The sequence below is a fragment of the Mandrillus leucophaeus genome, unplaced genomic scaffold, assembly GCF_000951045.1.
Source record: "Mandrillus leucophaeus isolate KB7577 unplaced genomic scaffold, Mleu.le_1.0 Scaffold300, whole genome shotgun sequence".
NCBI lineage: Eukaryota > Metazoa > Chordata > Mammalia > Primates > Cercopithecidae > Mandrillus > Mandrillus leucophaeus.
In genome coordinates, this window is record NW_012103144.1 from 2,847,716 (window position 1) to 2,868,169 (window position 20,454).

The 20,454-nt window shown below is 38.9% G+C and overlaps 1 protein-coding gene across 1 annotated transcript in view; it reads left to right on the forward strand.

The window, feature by feature from the left end:
- CD109 (CD109 molecule) overlaps positions 1 to 20,454 on the forward strand; it is a 149,351-nt gene that overhangs the window by 55,096 nt on the left and 73,801 nt on the right. Inside the window, exons 6-7 of the mRNA XM_011987122.1 lie at positions 14,946 to 14,985; positions 17,262 to 17,347. Coding sequence (XP_011842512.1) covers positions 14,946 to 14,985; positions 17,262 to 17,347 — 126 coding nt within the window. The remainder of the gene's footprint in view (positions 1 to 14,945; positions 14,986 to 17,261; positions 17,348 to 20,454) is intronic.

Consider the following 20,454-nt stretch of genomic DNA (forward strand, 5'->3'; position numbering starts at 1 on the left):
ATTGCTTTTGGTGTTTTAGACATGAAGTCCTTGCCCATGCCTATGTCCTGAATGGTATTACCTAGGTTTTCTTCTAGGATTTTTATGGTTTTCGGTATAACATTTAAGTCTCTAATCCGTCTTGAATTAATTTTCATATAAGGAGTAAGGAAAGAATCCAGTTTCAGCTTTCTACTTATAGCTAGTCAATTTTCCCAGCACCATTTATTAAATAGGGAATCCTTTCCCTAATTCTTTTTTTTTTTTTTTGTATTTTTAGTAGAGACGGGGTTTCACCATGTTGGTCAGGCTGGGCTCAAACTCCTGACCTCAGGTGATTCACTCGCCTCGGCCTTCCAAAGTACTGGGATTACAGGCATGAGCCACTGTACCTAGCCTGCAAATGGTTTTTCCCTCCTTTTTTTTTTTTTTCTGTAATAAAATACACGTAACATCAAATTTACCATCGTAACCATTTTTAAGTGTATAGTTCAATGATATTAAGTAGATTCATATTGTTGTACATTCATTACCACCATCCATCTCCAGAACTCTTTTCATCTTGCAAAGCTGAAAATCTATACCTGTTAAACAATAACTCCCCATTCCCTCACACCCCCCAGCCCCTGGCAGCCACTGTACTTTCTGTCTCTGTGGTGTTGGGTAGTCTTGTATCAGCAGAATCATACAGAATCCCTTTTTGAGACTGGCTTTTTTCTCTTAGCATAATGTTATTATGGCTCATCCATGTTGTAGCATGTGTCAGAATTTCCTCTCTTTTAAAGGCTGAATAATATTCCATTGTGTGAATATACCACATTTGGTTGCAAATGTTTTTGCATCTGTGATTTAAAAATTATATTCCCGGTTACTAGAAGGTGACTTTAGGTGTTCTTTAAAAGAAAGGCTAATGTTGGTGTCTGAGAACCAGGCTTCTGGGAGCCAGTAGGGATCTGGCCAGAGCAGTGCAGCCCACAGCCCAGAGTTCCAGGTCTCTGTGTGACCCAAGCACTGGTGCTCATGTTCCTCCGAGAGCCCAAAAGAAGAGCCTGAGTCACTGAGAGATTCCTGGTCATTTGATGACAGCAGCCCTGTGCTCTCTTTTCTCAGTGTCAGATGGAGGTCTTTTCTTCCTTCTAGAGTGGCTCAGGCATTTGAGTTTACCATAATGGCCACCTGAGGCTGCAGCTGGTTCTGAAACATCAGTGTGCCACAGAATCAATGGACTAGGAGCTTGTTTAAAGATGCATAGTCCAGGTCCCACCCCCAGATCACAATTTACTAATTTTGGCATGGGACCTAGGAGTTTGAATTTTAAATAAGCACTGCAGGAAATTCTACTAGTTTTTTGAACCACATTTCGAGAAGTGCTGATAAATGCCCGCAGCTAGGCATCTTTAGAATGCATCTTTTCCATTGAGAGGCAGTGTTGGGCAGTCAACAAGGTATGGAACTGGGGACAGGCCACCTGATTTATTCTTTGAATTCCCCAGCAGTGCTACTTTCTCTATTTACTTTACCTTTCTAGGTAATCAGCTCAGTAGAGCTCCCCAGCACCTGAGACACACCTAAGTCAGAATTTTTGGGACAATGTATGTCCTTACCAACAGCTTCTCTAGTGCTTCAGATGCACAGCCAGCTTGGGAACCACTGAACTTGATAGTCTTGTAGTCTTTTCTATCTGTCACTAACTACAATTTCTTAACCCTTGTCTTAATCTTAAGCCATTGTTAGGGGTGGGGAACAAGAAATAGCAAGCAGAAAACTCAACAGGGTTAAGGCTTGAAATCATTCTTCTGGAGCCCTGTATAATGAAACGGGGTATCAAATTATTATGTAACTCAGAAGCAATCTACATTGAGTTATTTCTTTGCTTCTAACAGTTATATCTAGTTTCTCTTGAGTTAGTTGTTTTTTCTAGATTAGGTGAGGGTTGCCAACACCTTACTGCTTTTTATAACCTTTCAGGATATTCCTTATTTTTTCTGGCCTTGTTGCCCAGCCTCTGCCTGGGTCAGTTTGCTGCTTCTGTTAAGTTTCTTTGGAGCTGTTTTTCTTTTGCAAAATAGCACATCTTTGTTTGGACAGTTCTTGTCCCTAAAGCAGTCTACCAGTAGCATCTGCTTGACCCGCCTGGCTTGTGATGACAACTTAACAGAAAGTAAGGAGCAAAACTTTGACAGGTCAGAACACAGTGGCATTCTCTCTGAAGTGTGGTTGTGGCTTCCAGAATACTTTTGCTAGTCTTTGCTTATAAGAAGAATGCTTTTTTTGGGAAGGATCTCAAGCTCTTACTTCCTTGTTCAGTGAGAAAGGGAGGAAGGAGTTGGTTTTAGAATATTGATTTCTTAGAGCGTCAGCTGGCAGAGCTCAGCACTTTCTCCTCCATTCTTCCAAAGGCCCCGATAAACACCCCTAGAATAGCATTTATTAATCAGTGTAGTGTTATTTTCCTTTTAAAAAAATTGTGGTAAGATATACATGTAAAATTTACCATTTTAACAATTTAAAAGTTAAGTAGCATCAAGGGCATTCACATTGTGGTGCAACCGTCTACCACCATCCATCTCTAGAACCTATTGTTGTCTTCACATACTTAAAAAAATGTCTGCCTCATTTCTTAAGTTGTGAGCTCCTTGAAGACAGGAATTCTATTTGATTAATTTTCATATTTATTCTAATGTAATATCTGACCTGTTAATGGGAACTCATTCATGCTTGTAGTATGAAAGAATGAGTGAATAGAGCTTCTTCTAGATGATTGTTGTTATTATCCTTCGTGATGTTCTTTGACTTCTAGTCCCATTCTGCTATATGATCTTGCAACTTAGTAGAAATATCTTTGTATATTTTCATTTTGAGAATATATATGGTTGCTGTATTTGATGAACCTGTGAGCTAATGGAAAACGGGACTTTTGGATTAATGCCCTGGACTTTCTTGTTTTGAAAATTAAAAAAAGATCTTAGGCAATAACTGAATATTCTAGTTTGTTATACAGTCTAAAATGCACTCATAATTTTGGTGCCGTATTGTTCTTGTGTCTTTATTGAGCCATTTGATCTGCTAGTGCCAGTCGTTTGGCAGTGTGCATTTTAATTTCTAGGCCTCATATACAGATTTTCATGAGGAGTACTTTCTTTTGTTCTTTCTTTCCAGAAGCCACAGGACCCCTCCTTTCAAATGTGTCTTCTGTACACCTCTCTGAAGGTACATGTTTTTGGCATCAGTTAGAAAACTTTGGGGTCAGACTTTAGGATGTTGTGTTCATCAATGAAATGGAGGGTCTGAATACATAGCATCATCAGCACATAGCATAGGGTCTCAGTGCTATAGAGGATCCTAGAGGTCACGTAGATCCATCTCCCCACTTTAATGGAGGGAGAATCTGAGATAAGTGACGTGACCTGGTTAGGCTCACACAGTGTGTTGTGGGAGGGTCAAGACTAGAAACTATTTTACTGATACTTTCAGTTCTGTAAAATTAAATTATTTATTATGTGCAGCAATTGCTGTTTTATTTATTTATTTTTTCTGAGACAGAGTCTTGCTCTGTCACCTAGGTTGGAGTGCAGTGGTGCCATCTCAGCTTTCTGTAACTTCTGCCTCCCGGGTTCAAGTGATTCTCCTGCCTTAGCCTCCTGAGTAGCTGAGATTACAGGCATGGCTAATAATGGGCCTGGCTAATTTTTGTACTTTTAGTAGAAACAGGGTTTCACCATGTTGGCCAGGCTGGTCTTGAACTCTTGACCTCAGGTGATCAGCCCACCCCGGCCTCCCAAAGTGCTGGGATTACAGGCATGGCCAGCAATTGCTGTTTTAATATGGCCTCCTTTTAAGGTTTAATTTAGGTGTCAACAGGGCTTGCTGTATGCATTGGTGGAGAAGATACCCACTTCTTTTATATGACTTGTGGATGCCACAGGGATCACCTTGTTTGCACATTGGATTGTTCCCACCGTGTCCCAGATTCTGACCACAGCAGCCATGTGTTTAGATTGAAGATTTGAGTCCAGCATGTAGGTTACTTGGTTGATCTATTTAATATCCATTAATATACTATTAAGGATTAGGCTGCTGTCACCTCACAGCCTCTATAACCTTGGTCATATGAGGCATACAAAGATTTTTTTTTTGTTGTTTGTTTGTTTTTGAGACAGTCTCGCTCTGTCGCCCAGGCTGGAGTACAGTGGCACAATCTTGGCTCACTGAAACCTCCGCCTCCCAGGTTCAAGCAATTCACCTGCCTCAGCCTCCCAAGTAACTGGGACTATAGGCACCCACCACCATGCCTGGCTAACTTTTTGTATTTTTAGTAGAGACAAGGTTTTGCCACGTTGGCCAGGCTGGTCTTGAACTTCTGACCTCAAGTGATCCACACGCCTCTGCCTTCCAAAGGGCTGGGATTACAGGCATGAGCCACCGTGCCCAGCCAAGAAGATTAATTTTTAAAATAACTGTTTACCTTTAGGTGGATTCACAGAAAGTTGCAAAGATAGCACAGAGAGGCCCTATATAATCTTTACGCGGTGCACCCAGTGGTTATATCTTATGTTATTATAGTACAATATAAAAAGCAAGAATTTGATGTTAGTATGGTATGTGTGTATAGTTCTATATGATGCTTTGTTTTCAGTGGCATAGAGGGAGTTTTGGAAAATGATAACTCACTGGGCTCTGACCAGTGGTGGCAGCCCTGGGTGAGGGGGAAGATGGCACTGAAATGAGTACCAAGTCCCTGGGTGAAGAAGGGGAGAAAGAGCAAGAAATGGAGTTATTTTCCCTCAAGGGTAACTTTCCTATTCAATACGAAGCTGTAGCTATGCTACTGCTTTTTTTCCCTTGCTTGAGATAGGTGCCCAACAAAGGTGGTCATGTTACATGTCTTTAAAAACCATAATTCCTTCAACTTTGAGTAGGAACAGAGAGGGTTAAATGGGTGATTTTTGTTTATTGTTTGTTTTTAAAGGGATATGTTTCTAGTTAGTCCTTTTTTAACATTAAGGAAACAAGTTTGTCCCCTGTACTGCAGATGGTAACACTGTTTTAGGAGTATGAATGTGCTTGTGACACTGGATACCTGGCCACTCTCCTGCTAACTGGAGGCTTGTATGGTTTATGTCTTGGTCATTGGTTAGATCCATTATTCCCAAGTCCTATCACTATGAGTGACTGTCAGGTATAGACCAGCTTCAGTTCTTCAGGTGTTTAGTTCCGGCCTTAATAAGAACCAGAATAATATTTGTAATCCTTTCTAATGAGGGACGGGATTCAGGAAAAAAACTGTCTCCTGGGGAGGTTCTTATTCCTCCCTCCTCACACTCAGCAGATTATCTTCCTTTCCACTTCACAGAGAACACAGTCATCAGATGGGAATTTCTTTCACTTTTTCTGCCAGATTTGCATGTCTTGCCTGTGCCCATCTCATGCTTATTCTCTTCTTTTTACAGGAAAGGTCCTATTCTTCATATCTAAGACCAATATCCTGATTTCTGCCTTGACTTCTTTCTTCCTCTACTTTCTCAGAAAACTTACAGTGTCGACAATCTGTTTCTTCTCAGTCTTCAAACTGGATCTCTTTCTGTCTTCGATCTTTTTACAAAATCTAATATGTTTAATTCCTTCTCATTGAAAAAACCAAAAATATAGAGAAATACTATACTTTAACCCTACTTCCTTTTCAGTGACTTCACATTCCCATTCTAGCCAGTCTTCTAAAAAAAATGTTGTCTAATCTCTCTGCCTCCATTTCCCCAGCTCACTCCAATTTGGCTCTGAGATTTCTTTCTACTTGCTTGGTTTCTTCTTCTTGGTCACTTTTGTCATTTACTCTCTATTACATATTGACATCTTTCATTTCTCACTCTAGGGACGTTCATCCACAGACGTGGTTTCAGTTTCCATCTATACACCAGTGAGTCTCAAATTGGCCTCTCTGAGAGAACCTACACCTCTGAGTTATAGACCTTTAAAACTATCTACCTATTCAACATCTGTACTTGGATGTGTCAAAGCACCCCAAACTCTTCATGTTCAGTATCATTCTTAACAATCTTTCCCCACCCCACCTGGCTCTTCTGTAGCATTTCCTATCTTATTTAATTGCTCTATCCATTCAGTTGTGCAGGCTGGTAACCTTAGAGTTCTTGACACCTCATGCTGCCTGACCACCCACATTCAGGCCTTCACCAATTCCCACAGCTTTTGTCCTTAAATATATTTCTTTCCTTCCATTTTTTTAAAACCCTGAGACAGAGTCTTGCTCTGTCACCTAGGCAATCTCAGCTCACGGCAACCTCCATCTCCCGAGTTCAAGTGATCTTCTTGCCTCCGTCTGCTGAGTAGCTGGGAGTACAGGCGTGTGCCACCATGCCTGGCTAATTTTTATATTTTTTGTAGAGATGGGGTTTCACTATGTTGCCCAGGCTGGTCTCTAACTCCTTAGCTCAAGCAGTCTGCCTGCCTCAACCTTAAATGTATTTCAAATCCACCTACTTCTCTATTTCCACCTCTCCCTCCTGTGTCCAAGTCACTATTATATTGTTCCTAGATATTACAGTGTCTCCTAATCTCTCTGCATTTAGTTTTTTTCCCTTTGCAACCAATTCTCTACACAGCAGTAAAAATAATCTAAACATTAGTTGGATCATGTTATTCCCCAGCTTAAAACTCTTCAAAGACTTTCCACTGGCCTCAGAACAAAATTCAGATGTTTTCCCATGGCCTACACAGGGTCTTACCTGATCTGACTCTGTTTTTCCCGTCTCATCTCCAGATTTCATAACTCTCTGTAAATGTTAATTCACAGCTTTTATCATAATTTGTAATATATACTCACGTATGTGGTTATTTGATAAATATCCTTCTTTCCACTAGATCAGAAGGTCCGTGCAGGGTTGTATTCCTATTACACTTGACACTCAGGTGCAATGAATATCTCTTGAAGGAATGGATGAATGAATACATTTGTTGTGTTTGGGCCTCGGCCCTGGTAATTCTGATTCAGTAGCTCTGGGTTAAGAACTGGACCTCTCTATTTATTAAACCCACCACAGCTGATTCTGATGCTGAGTTTGGGTTGAACCCTCAAGAGAAATACGTTGCAACTACAGTTTAGACCACAGATGTTTAGACTGTAAACAGGAAAGGGAAGGAAAGGATGATGTAAATGTTAACCAACATTTTCTCTCATTTTGCAAACCCTATTGACTCTGTCATTCCTCTAAGTAGGTCAGTGTACATCAACTGACACTTTTACAGGATGATGTTTCCATTGTGATTTCTTGTTTATTTTTAAGCTCTCCCAATTTTATGGTAAAAATAAAAGAGGGGAAAAATAGGCTATTACATGATTGCTGTTATGTAGGCAATAGGTTTAGGCATAGTCAGATTAGCAGGGATCTGAAGAAAGCTAAAAATATGAAGCTTTTCTGTTGTATGCGAGAGTGGGAAGAAACACCAGTCAGTACAGCATCTAAAGGTGATAAGACACAGACCTGGCCTTCAAGGAGCTTACAATCAAAGAAGCTTCGTGTAACAAATGCAAAGAGCATTAGATTAGGAGTCCTAAGACCTGGGTACTGTGCTCTAGTCAAGGGTGCATGGCATTTCAGCTGCGGTTCTCCATTTCCTCAGTGGTAAAATAAGCAGTTTGGATCAAGGGATTTTTAAGGATCTTCACAGCTTTACAAGTCCAAGATAGGGCTGGAGGGGACTGTAAGACTTTGATGGGAAGTGGTGGGCTCTGAGCTGGGACAGGTCAGGGCTCTGGGGCCGGGAGCAGACACTGGCTGGAGTGGAGGGCTTGTAGAGAGTAGTAGTTGAAGAGAAAGATGGGGGAGTTTGTGGGCCGAGCTGTGGAGGTTATTGGCTAACAGGCTGAAGTTTTATATTTCGTTTTGTAGACAGCAGAGAGCTCTAAAAACTTTTGTGTGTTTTACTTTGAATTTCAATCAATGACGCAAATTTCAATATAGAACTTCTGAGGACAGAGGAAACAAAATGTGGGTGAATGAGTCTCTCTCAAATTATAGAAGTTATAGGATCATACATTCATAATTTTCCTCTAATTATAAAAGTAATGCACGAATAAGGTAAAAACATCCAAACATGATAGTGTAGAAAGTGTGACACCCTTATCATAAACTTCCAAACAAATAAAAATCATCAGTATGTGTTGTCTTCTTATTGCTTGAGTAGAAAGTTTCTACATAATAGTATGACATGATTAAAGTTGCATTTTAGGAAGATCACGTTGGTGGCAGCATGTGGGGTGATTAGAGGGAGAGAAGCTAAAGTCCAGGAGGCTACCAGGGAGTTAGTATTATTATTTAACAATATACGAATACCTTCAATGTTAGCTTGTAATCAAATACCTTCAGTGTTAGTAAGTTCAAAGGTAATAGGGGGCTGCTGTATGAGAGCAGAAAAAATTAACGAGGAATGGATGAATTCTAGAGACACTTAAAGGCAGTATCATTAGGGTTAGTGACTGGATTTCGATTGGGCAGAGGAGAAAGAGGAGCAAAAGGTGCCTGAGAATTTCAAACTGGGTCTTTGGGAGAATCACCCGTGATCAGTTCTAGGGAAGTTAGGGAAGTTAGGGATGGAAGCTCAGTTTGGGTGAGTGGTATGAGCTGGATGTATTTGGACTGAGCCATCAGAAATCACATTTAGGAGCAAAGCAGGGAAGCCATCCAAAGCAATAGAAAAAGAACAGCCAGTTTTGGGAAGAGAAAAGCCAGCAAGTTCAAGCACAGAGCAGAGGGGAAGAGATTCAGAGAGAATGGCTTTCCAGGTGCTGCAGAGGCCTCAAAGAGAGTGAGGCCTGAAAAAAGTGACGGGCGGTTAGACGAAAGCAACGTGGCATACCGAGCATCTTCTGGTGCCAGTGAAATGGGAGAGGCAGAATCCAGATTTCAAGGTCAATAAAGCACATAAATAGCTATACATAATATAGCTATGTAATGTAGGCTATTGTATACAAGAGTCTACAACTTCTGTTCCTAAGAAGGAGAGAATTAATATGATTATCTGGTGGAGGCAGCAGCAATATAATTTCATTTATGTTATGGTATTCCTATTCTTACTTAACGTATTCCTGCCCAGTTATTTATGTGTAACTGTGAGGTTGAACATTTATTACTTGACAGGTGAAGTAAAAAAACACATTATTCTTGTACCATTTTGTCCTGTTCTTTGGGATGAATTCTTCTCTACTCCTTGGATAAAATGCAGGGAAAAATCCCATCATTTTTATGGTTACTCTTTGGTAACAAAAGGTCCTGTCACGTTTGGTTACTTTCATATACACAAACGGTCTACATTCAGTGATTAATATGTCCAGTCTAATAAAATAAAATGCTCCCTTCTCCAGCTTGGGTCTTCTTTGGTCCGGATGCCTGCCTCCGACTCACTAGGCTGCCTTTGACTCCTCCAGATTGAATTGGGTGGAGGAAAGAGAAGTAAGGGTAACAAAATTCTCGTCTGATGTATAAGGATGGGTCATGTGAACTTGCTAGTATTTGTCCTACAAAAATGGCAATTTAACGTAGTTCAATGTAATACTGTTGTCATCTGCATTAGACCTCTCTGGGAGGTCAATCGAAAAACTGACATTTTTTCTTTTTAAAACTCCTTTCTGTATTCCTAGGAGGACCCTTAAGATTGCTGGGAGGTCTTTCATCCAAAGTACCCTGGATGCTTTTGAATCTGTCTCCTCCAAATGGCAGCTCATAACTCCATCTTTAGCTCCTGGGCATCTAGATCATACACCTCCAGCTTCCCTCTTCTGAGGGCTTGCCTTATTCCTACTAAGGCTATTTTGATCAGGAGAGAAAGCAGTCCCATGCTGACTTGCTCTTTTGGCATGTCTAGTTGAGGGAAAATGCTCATGCTTTCTGTGATCCTCAACACCCAGGAGATGCAGACCACTTCTAGCATAGCACACTCTTAGCTCCACTGTCAGCACCAATATTATACCCTTTAGAGTTTTCAGGTGTGTCAAGAGCCTACTCACTGAGAGCTTGAGGGTGCTCCCAGGGACACATACCCGGTTGTCTGCATTGTCTATGGAAGCCCCTTTCCCTAGGGCTTGAAATGAGGGCCAAGCAACTCTACCTGATGCCCCAGGGTGGAGTGTGTGCCACTCCTAGTTCATTGAAAGCTCTCTCCTGAAATTCTCATCTAGTTTTATTTTTATCTTGACCTTTCCACCTTGGTGATGGGTTAAGAGTTACAAAACCAGTTTTTGGAAACCTCCTTTGCAAGTGCTATGTGGTAGTCCTTCACCTATGGAAGGTGGACATAGTTGACATCTATTGTCTTGGGGGACAAATGCAAAACTGAGTCTGACATAGTTCCCTTTTAACCTCCCGTTATGTGCAGATCTCACAAATTCAGTGCCTTTCTTAATCTTTAAGTAAAAGGTACATCCAGACACTGGAGAGTAGTGCTAAAACAAACTATTAGGGAACTGAAATGACCATAAAAGAACATAATGAACAAGCAGAAATAATCCAACCAGCACCTTAGTTTTGATTCTGGCATTGCTTTTTACTCCAGAAGCAAGAGTTGAAAGAAACTGACCTGCATTTTAAAATGTATTTTTTAATGGTCAAGGAATATGCTATATTTCTTCAAATTTGTTAAAAATAGAAACTCAAGAGTTGGATGGCATCATGGTTAGGGAAGAAAAATTCTGTAACTGAAATAGATGGTTTTAGTAATTCACATGTCTCAATTTGTATTCTAGTCATAGCATACTTCTTAAAAGGGTGGTAAAAATAATGTGTTTTCTCTTTCCAAATTCATTTGTCTAATTTCTGTAACATACACCCTCACAACGAATTACTAACTCAGGGACAAGAGGTAGAGAAATTACAGAGGTTGCTAAGAATACCTGCTGACTCTTATTTTCTACTTCTGCTTTAGAAGTTGTTTAGAAAATTTAATCAAGACAGGCTTACTTCCAATAGAAACAGAGAGTGAATACATGTGCTTCGGAGCAGGTTTTTAGGAGAGAGCTTTCCCCATGGAACTGTGACCATATTGGGGAAAGAAGAGCTCAGAAGACATGAGTTATGCTTCTCTTGCCTGGGGAGGTGTTTGCTTAAAAAACATGCTGCCCAAGTATTTAAGCCTTCAGGTTAGCCTTTTTCCAACTGTTGGCAGAGTGAATGAGCATAAACTATATCTGATGAACTACAATTAGCACAAATACTCATTTTGAAGCGGATAAAATTATTTCAAAACTGAACGAAAATTGTTTAGTAAGAGAAACTTGTACTTCCTACAAAAGGACTGGATTTTTTTGCTCCACCTTTTTAGTAAAGTTTAGTAAAATTTTGTTTAGTTAGCTAGAATGAACAGAACAGTTTGGGAATACATTTTATTCATTTTTTTAAACTAAAGGTTAGCAAACCCTGGCAGAAAAACCAAATGTAGCCTGATACCTGTTTTTTGTAAATAAAGATTTATTGGAACATAGTCGTGCTTGTTTGTTTACAAATTGTCTCTGGCTACATTTGCATTGCAACAACATTGTTAAGTAGTTGGGACAGAGACCATATGGCCTGCAAAGCCTAAAATATTTACTATCCTGTTCTTTACAGGAAAAGTTTGCAGATCCCTGTTCTAGATTAATGAAAGTACTCAGTATCGGTGTTTTTGTGGTTATATGTGGCATAAATGGCTGTTAATTCTCTGAATTATTATTAATTTTAAATATTTCAGTGTCTTTTGTACTTGATTATATATTTCATTAAAACAACTGAATCAATTCTGAAAATTGGTATGGCCTGTTTGCCTAAAGGACAATACACTGGACATTACAAAACTCATTTCTGCTTTTCAAATCCCTTGGACAGTAAAATAATTTATTTGTTGATTTGCATTTTACTACTTACAAGCACCTTGGGAAGACATTGTGTAGTAGAAAGCATGCTGTAAGCACTCACTTACAAAATGTTTTCTAGATTTATTGGAACAATTTAAAATGTCAGTGAAAAGAAAAACTTTTCTTCCTTTGTGTTCTTCGGTTTTCTATGATGGCTGGATGCTTCCACTCCTTGGGGCATTCATGTTCCTTCTACGTAAAGGGCAGAGAGTTAAGGTTACTCTGTGGATCATTTGCCTCTTCAGGGTTGTTTGATCCTTCTCAAGAGAAGATTATTTTAATGTGTTGCAGGAGATGCTGCCTAATAACTGAGGCTGATTTATTGAGTACTGTAAGAACCAGACTGGGGACAAGAATGGACCCATTTATTAATTTATACTTATGTTTATTTAACAAACATTGAAGGCATGCTTTACCAGGTTCTGTGCTCTCAAGGATTTCATAGTCTCTTACAGGAGATGGACACGAAGCAAGCGATTATCATATATTGTGTTAGGCAAGATGATTGAGTTATAGACAGGATATTATAGGAGAGAAGGGGCATCTAACCCACCATGGGGAGAGGGCAATCAAGAAAAGCTATTTGAAAGAGGCTAAATCCAGATCAATAAATCCAGGACATTCTGTCAGAAATTGAGGTGGAGATGTCTAGCAGGTGGATTTGAGTCTCAATCTGGGATAGAGATAAGGAAAATGGCAGTTAAAACCCTGAAGAGTGGGAAGAGGGCTCAGCATGGGAAAAGCTAACATTTAAGGATCAGAAACAGGTGCATAAAGGAAACAAGGAAGGGGTCAGAGAGATATTTAGGAGTAACAAGAGAACAAAAGACAAGAGTGTTTAGAGACTGAGTGAGGGGATGGAGACGGTCAATGGAAAGATGGAAAATCCAGGATTGATCAGGGACTGGCAGTGTAGGAGGACGAGGGGAGATGAAATTCATTTCAAATATAATCTAATGTAAACTACTTGTGTGTTAAACAAATGATGACCTAAAACTTAGTTTCAGGCTGTTGTTTTAAGTAGGCTCAAATAAGTAAGTTGATTTCCTATATTTGTAAAAGCCAATAATTTTTATTTAATCAAACACACATTTATTGAGCACTTATTTTGTACTAGGTTGACACCTCAAGGGACAAACTATGAGGGATACAAAAATGATCAAAAAATGAAGTAGCAATATTTAAGCTAAGCCCTGGAAAATGGGGAGGGATGGAAGTACATGTAAGTCAAGAATAGGCAAGAGTTAGAGCAAAAACACAGTGCATGAAACCCCAGGACCCTGTCAGTCTTGAATTATCATTCTTGACTATGTCTGTCTCCACCACTAGACCCTCTAATGCTGAGGACTGTGATTTATAGAGCCTCAGATGGTGTTTTGCATGTCGTATTTACTCAGTTAATGTTTGCTATACGAATGAAACTTGAGAAACAGAAACATCATAATTGTTACTTATTCCATAGTCTTGCCTGTGCTGGCCTCAGTAATAAAGCAAAAACTAACTTAAAGACTAACATTCCTATGTTCATCAGTAAACAGATAATAGGTAAATTACCTTCTTGATTTGACTTTTGAGAATGACATGTTAGAACTTATAAATGAATCAAATACATGTAATTTATAATGTTACTATATGATATGAAAACAATTTGAGATAGAAGCCACAAATATGAAATTCCTTAAGACTTTGATCAAAACAACACAATTTCTTGAGATTTCCTTTTTTTTTAAAAAAAAAATTTTTTATTTTTCAACAACAGCTAACCAAAGATGGGATCTTCTTTACATGACAATGTTGAAATCAATTTATACACAATTTATTTGTTAGCATGTTAGTGATTATATTTGTTTTATATTTTGAAGTGAACTATGGCCTTCTTTTAGGACTGAACAATAACTTCTTGGTGTACAGATGCTTTAGATTAACCAAGGGTACTTGTTAACAAAAGCTATTATTTTATAGCTACATCTCAATGTTTGAGTTGATAAATTTGGGAATTAAATTTACAATACAAATTTCATTAGTGGAATTACATAGCCAGTTTGGAGAGGTTCTATTTATTGTGCTACCTTGATTAGAATGAACGATTTAGAAATATGAAGAGTTGACTGGGCATGGTGGCTCACGCCTGTGATCCTAGCACTTTGGGAGGCCGAGGTGGGCAGATTGCTTGAGCTCAGGGGTTTGAGACCAGCCTGGGCAACATGGCAAAATCTCATCTCTACTAAAGAAAAAAAAAAACAAAAACAAAACCAAACGTTAGCAGGGCTTGGTGACTCGCCTCTGTAGTCCCAGCTAGTTGGTGGGCTGAGGCAGGAGAATCGCTTGAGTCCAGGAGGTTGAGGCTGCAGTGAGCCATGTTTGTGCCACTGTACTCCAGCCTGGGTGACAAAGTGAGACTCAAAAAAAAAAAAAAAACAGAAGAAGAAATATGAAGAGTTAGATAAATGATACGGTAATAGCCCACATGTTTTCTTGTTGATTGTGGAAAAGGAAATAATTAGCAGTATCTATTATAACAGCATAGGATGTATTGATTTAAGGATTATAGTAGAAAATAATTCAAGGAATTGGAAAGGTGAAGCATGTCATTCCCTGAAGATTTTCCATCCTTAATTATTCATAAGTATTTGAGTTATGTGTAACTTCACTTTCTCCATTAATTTTTGATAATGATATCCAAAACAAATCTGAAGTTATTTGTTAGTTTGACCTGTGTTATCCTTGCTTCATAAATTCCTGAATTATCTAGTTTAATCTAGTTCTTATTTCACAAATGATGGAAGTCAGATTAAGCAGTTTGTTTAAATGACCTGTAATGAATTATAAAGATAGGTCACCTTTTTATGCTAACGGGTTGGCAAGAAAAATTCCTGAAATTTTACGGGCTTCATGCTGCAGTTGTCTACAAATACACTTCCATAAATGAAAATAAACAGGTTTGTTCATTGTATCATTATAAATGTAATTTAAAAATTAATTTTCTAAATTGTTTTATGCAAGTAAGCAAGCAAGCAAAATAAATAAAAACTCTTATATTTTCTTGTCTTTTTTTTCCCCTGCCCAATAGGACCAGACATATTATCAATCATTTCAGGTTTCAGAATATGGTAAGAGTTCCTCAACCTACTTTGGAAGAAAAAAGCATTTGTTACTTTCAGCAGAGATTAGAGAAATTTTTAAGAGATGTGTTATTTGAAGTAAAAATATCAATGGAGTTAAAATTCTGGTGTTTTTTACAGGCCTAAACATATTTTTTTCCTTTGTAAAATTTCTAAAATCTCATTATACAGAAAAAAGTAGAAAAAAATCACTTATAGTTGTATTATGCTAGTCTTTTTCTTATCCACAACATGATTTTTCTATTTTTCTACTTTGTCGTGATCATAAAATATTTAAAATGTTGCACTTAAAAATACTTAACAAATTCTCTTCCATATTTTTCATTTGATTGGCATTGGTAAAGATGGTCTGTTTCTCAGGTAAATCCTTTTCTTGCAGGTGCCATACTTACAATATCAGTTAGAAACCCATAGATAAAAACAGTGGTACCCATCTATTTTGTTGGTGAATGGAGAGGAATGAGAGATGAGAGTGAAAGCATAGGATCTTAGTATTAGTTATAATTTGAGTAGTTATTTTGAGGTTACACATGGAGTTCTTCATTTGATTTGAGCTTCTTTTTGAGATTGGGTTTTATTTAGGCAGTAGAAATTATAATATGCAGGTAGTAATATCTCAGGCTCTGTAGGCCATATGTGTCTGTCATTACTACTCAACTTTGCCTTGGTAGCATGAGAGCAGCCAAAGATAATATGTACATGATTGTTGCTGTGCTGCAATAAACTTCATTTTATGGGCATGAAAATTTGAATTTCATGTAATTTTCATATGTCATGAAATATTTTTCTTTTGATTTTTTCCAACCAGTTAAAAATTGTAAAAAATGTTCTTGGTTCATGCTGGTCATAGTTTGCTGAAGTCTGATCTGTAACTGTGCTCTCCAGTAGCGGGGCCACTTGCCATGTGTGGCTCTTGAGCGCTTCAAATGTGGCTAGTCCAAATGGAGACACCAGATGTCAAAGACTTAGTACAAGAAAAATGAAAGCAAGAAAAATAGTTCATTAATAACCATTTTTAAATTTTGATTATTTGTTGAAATGATAATCTTTTAGATACATGGGGTTAAGTAAAATATAAAAATTAATTTCACCTGCTTATTTTTACTTTTAAAATTTGGCTACTAGAAATGAAAAATTACACATATGGCTCCCATTTTATGTCTTTTAGACAGCCCTGATCTAGAAGAATAAATCATAGGGGACCAACATTTTTGTAGGCTATCTTTATATCCCATTGTGGTGGTATACTGGGTGGTTGTATGTTGTTGCATGAGGTATAGTGGAGGTGGGGAATTGATTGCAAACGTGTGATGTTTGAGGAAGAGGCATTTGGAATTCCTTGGTGGTGGGGGTTGGGAGAGTCATAGTTGACTCATGTGACTTTTTTGGTCTCCCTGTCCTAGACTGGTCTAGAGTCTAGGAGTGTCTTGGTACATTCAGGGCCATTAGCCTTGATTGGAGCTGAAGGTCTGCCCTATATTGTTGACCCTTTGGTTTTTTTGATACTTCTCTTATGTTAATTGAATGGTGAGGTGCCTTGTTATGATCCACCTGCCTCAGCCTCCCAGAGTGCTAGGATTATAGGCATGAGCCACTGCTCCCGGCCTCATACCTTCATTATATGAGTTGCTTCTTTGGTCAGAGAACTATAGGAAAAAAGTTTTATAGACTGGAAAGAAACACACATTTTTTACTCTGGTGGAGTGCTGTATATCAATTATAGTATTAGTACTTATAAAATGGTTTATACCTTAATTATTATTATTATTTTTTGAGACGAAGTCTTGCTGTGTCACTCAGGCTGGAGTGCAGTGGCATGATCTCAGCTTACTGCAACCACTGCCTCCTGGGTTCAAGCAATTCTCCTGCCTCAGCCTCCTGAGTAGCTGGGATTACCGGTGCGCACCACCATGCCCAGCAATTTTTGTATTTTTAATAGAGACGGGATTTCACCTTGTTGGCCAGGCTGGTCTCAAACTCCTGACCTCAGGTGATCCACCTGCCTCAGCCTCCCAGAGTGCTAGGATTATAGGCATGAGCCACTGCTCCCGGCCTCATACCTTAATTATATAAGGCTGACCAAACTAGAGATTTCTAGTTTTGGGTGAAACAAAGGGCTTTTCATCTGTCTTAACATGTATTTGGATTCTAATGAATTTAAGTTCAAATAGTACAAATTATCAACTCCTTCAGAACAATTTTATTTTTCATTTTGTTCAGTGGCAGATGATAGTGAAAGATTTACCCTTGTTTTTCTTTTCCAGTATTACCAAAATTTGAAGTGACACTGCAGACACCATTATACTGTTCTATGAATTCTAAGCATTTAAACGGTACCATCGTAGCAAAGTAAGTGTCATTTTTCTTTTGATATGACTTGAAACCATTATAAGACTGTTTGACCAAAAGCTGATTATATACTTCAGAATATTAGGGCAATTTTTGCTTATTAAAATACCTTAGTGGACAGTAAACGACTATTTCTAATAAATAATTAAGCATAGGACAGATCTCTACATTTCTCTGCATCCATCGCTCTGCTTGCAAGCTGACCCAGTCCTAAAATATTTCCAATAGACTAGTGTCTTTCTTAGACTTATTAAGGGATTTATATTATAGATAGCACTTTTTTTTTCAGATGACATGGAATTGAGGTAACTTATCTTTACTTAACTTCTATTTTTTCCCACTGATAATGGAGATAGAGCTCTTGGGGGAGAGAATAGGTTGCCTTATTACAATTAACAGATGAGTAAATAATCCACATTTATCCATTACATCACATCGTATGAACACAGAGACTTCCAACCCACCTAACACAACAGATCTATGGTGGCTGTCATGCTTTTGACTCACTGTGTTGAACAACGCAAGGCATTTTGTTTTGCTGAGGCAAAAAGCGTCATCCGAGTTCCAGACTAGTGGTTCTCTGAAGTGCAGGCTGGGATTGCCCTCAAGTAATTCAAGGACTCTTCTCTTGTAGCTTGAGAGTGAAGTTCAGATTCTTTAGTTTATTTTGCAGGGCTCTTTTCTGGATTCATGTCTTTTGAAACATTCCACCTTTCTCTACTCCAGCCCATTCTCTACTGTCCCAAACTCTATTCTCACATTTTACTTTAGCTTCTAAAAATGTAAAACGCTTTTTTCTAATAGACCATTACATAGGTAATTTCAAGGCTTACTACTTGCCCCCAACCCTCCTTATAGCCCTCATAACACTAGTCACACAGTGCTGCTGTTTGCTCGTCCACCTTTCTGAACGTGGCTCTGTGTCTTATGTACTATAGCACCTTGGTGCCTACTACAGTGCCAGCCGTGGAGTAGGTATCCAATATATACCTACTGAAAGAACAAATAGGCCAGGCACAGTGGCTCACACCTGTAATGCCAGCACTTTGGGAGGCTGAGGAGGGTGGATCACTTGAGACCAGGAGTTTGAGGCCAGCCTGGCCAACATGGCAAAGCTCCATCTCTACTAAAAATACAAAAATTAGCTGGGTGTGGTGGCACACTCCCAGCTACTCGGGAGGGTGAGATATGAGAATTGCTTGAACCTGGGAGGCGGAGGTTGCAGTGAGCCAAGATTGTACCATTGCACTTCAGCCTGGGTGATAGAGGGAGACTGTCTCAAAAAAAAAAAAAAAAAAAGGAAAGAACAAATAGATAAGCAACATGACCCTTAAGATTTCAGCTCTAAGCTATATGTAGCACAGCAAAGGTCTTCATACCAAATCAAAAGCCAGATATTTGGAGTTCTGTGGATATAGAAAAAAAGAAATTCAGTTTCTCCTGTATCCACATTCAACAATTAACACAGAAGACTTCTGTGACTTCTGGTCAGGAAGAAGTGGGTGAGGATTTCTCCCCACCAAAACCCAATCAATCAGTTCTGCAGGGGACACCAGGGGGTCTCCTCTAGTTCAATTCAAGCCTGACACTATCTACTGGGAGACAGCATCAGATCATAGATGACAATTTGCTCCAAGACTGCCCCTACTCCAGATGCCACTCACAAGTAATAGATGGTCACGTATGCTTCTGACTGATTGGCTGTAAATCGGAGTTACCACTACCTTCTCTTTGGGTTTGACTAATTTGCTGGAGCTGCTCACAGGACTCAGGAAGACACTTTGCTGGCTTATTGCAAAGGATGTTACAATAGATAGAGATGAAGAGCTGGAAGAGATGCGTTGGGCGAGGCATGTGGGAAGCAACACGGAGCTTCCATGCCCTTTCTGAGCACGCTGCCCTCCCGGAACCTCCATGCTTTCAGGTCTCTGGAAGTTCTCCAGAGCCTGTCCTTTTGGGTTTTTATGTTTCCTTTTTCTTTTTCTTTTTTATTTCTTTCATTTACCACTGATCAGAAGGGAAGGTATTATTTTATAATCTTTTTGTCCTTTTTTGTGCTATGGCTGCTTTCAGAGAAAAAATTCCTTGTTTTGTTAATGATACTATCCTAGAATATTTTTATTTTTTATTTTATTTTATTTTTTAAGTGATGAAGTCTCTCTCTCACAGGCTGGAGTGCAGTGGTGCAGTCATAGCTCGCTGCATCCCCGAACACCTGGGCTAAAGCGCTCTTCCCACCTCAGCCTCCCGAGTAGCTAGGACTACAGGTGCGAGCCACCATGCCTGGCTCATTTTTTTTTTTCCTTTATAGAGATGGGGTCTTGCCATTTTCTCCAGGCTGGTCTTGAACTCCTGGCTTCACACGATACTATTGCCTTGGTCTCCTAAAGTGCTGGGACTACCGGCATGTTCCACCACTCCTGGACTGATTTGCTTTTTAAAAATTAGTCAAGCTTTTATTTTCTGAGTGATTAACTTATCCCAAATGCTTCCAGGTTCTATTTGGGACAATAATTGTATCTTTGTTTCACAATTATTATAGCCAGCTTTGTGTTTGGAAAACTAAATCTGTTTCACATTAAAGTCAAAATTAAAATTTTTGTGTCTGAGAGTACTTTAAATTATATTTGGTTTTTAAAGATCCTTTTACTATCATGTGATATAACTCTGTTAAAATACAATATCCTGGCATTCTAGTTTTGCTTTTATTTAATCTTTAGCACGATACAAGTAGAGTCAGGTTTTGAAGACTCTTGAATGAGTGAATTTGATGCTAAGGTTGCTAACCAGGGTTTCCACTGACTTTACTGTTTTTATTTGGAAGTGTGGGGCATTGGAACGTGGATTTTTTTTTTTCTTCTTAGTTTGGAATATGCTATATTTTAAGATTTGCTTTTGAGTTGAGTTGATCCAGATGAGGGGCTGTTTCTGTGTTCAGTTAATGGACTCAGGAAGCAGCCATTTACTGCTATGATTTATAGACTGCAAAGCAAAATTGACTTCCATGTCTGGCTCAGCATTTCACAATAGAGATAGAAGCAACCCAGGAAATGTACTTAAAAAAGGCTTTCTGGCAGTAAAATGTATTGCCTCTTCTTCACATGAAAA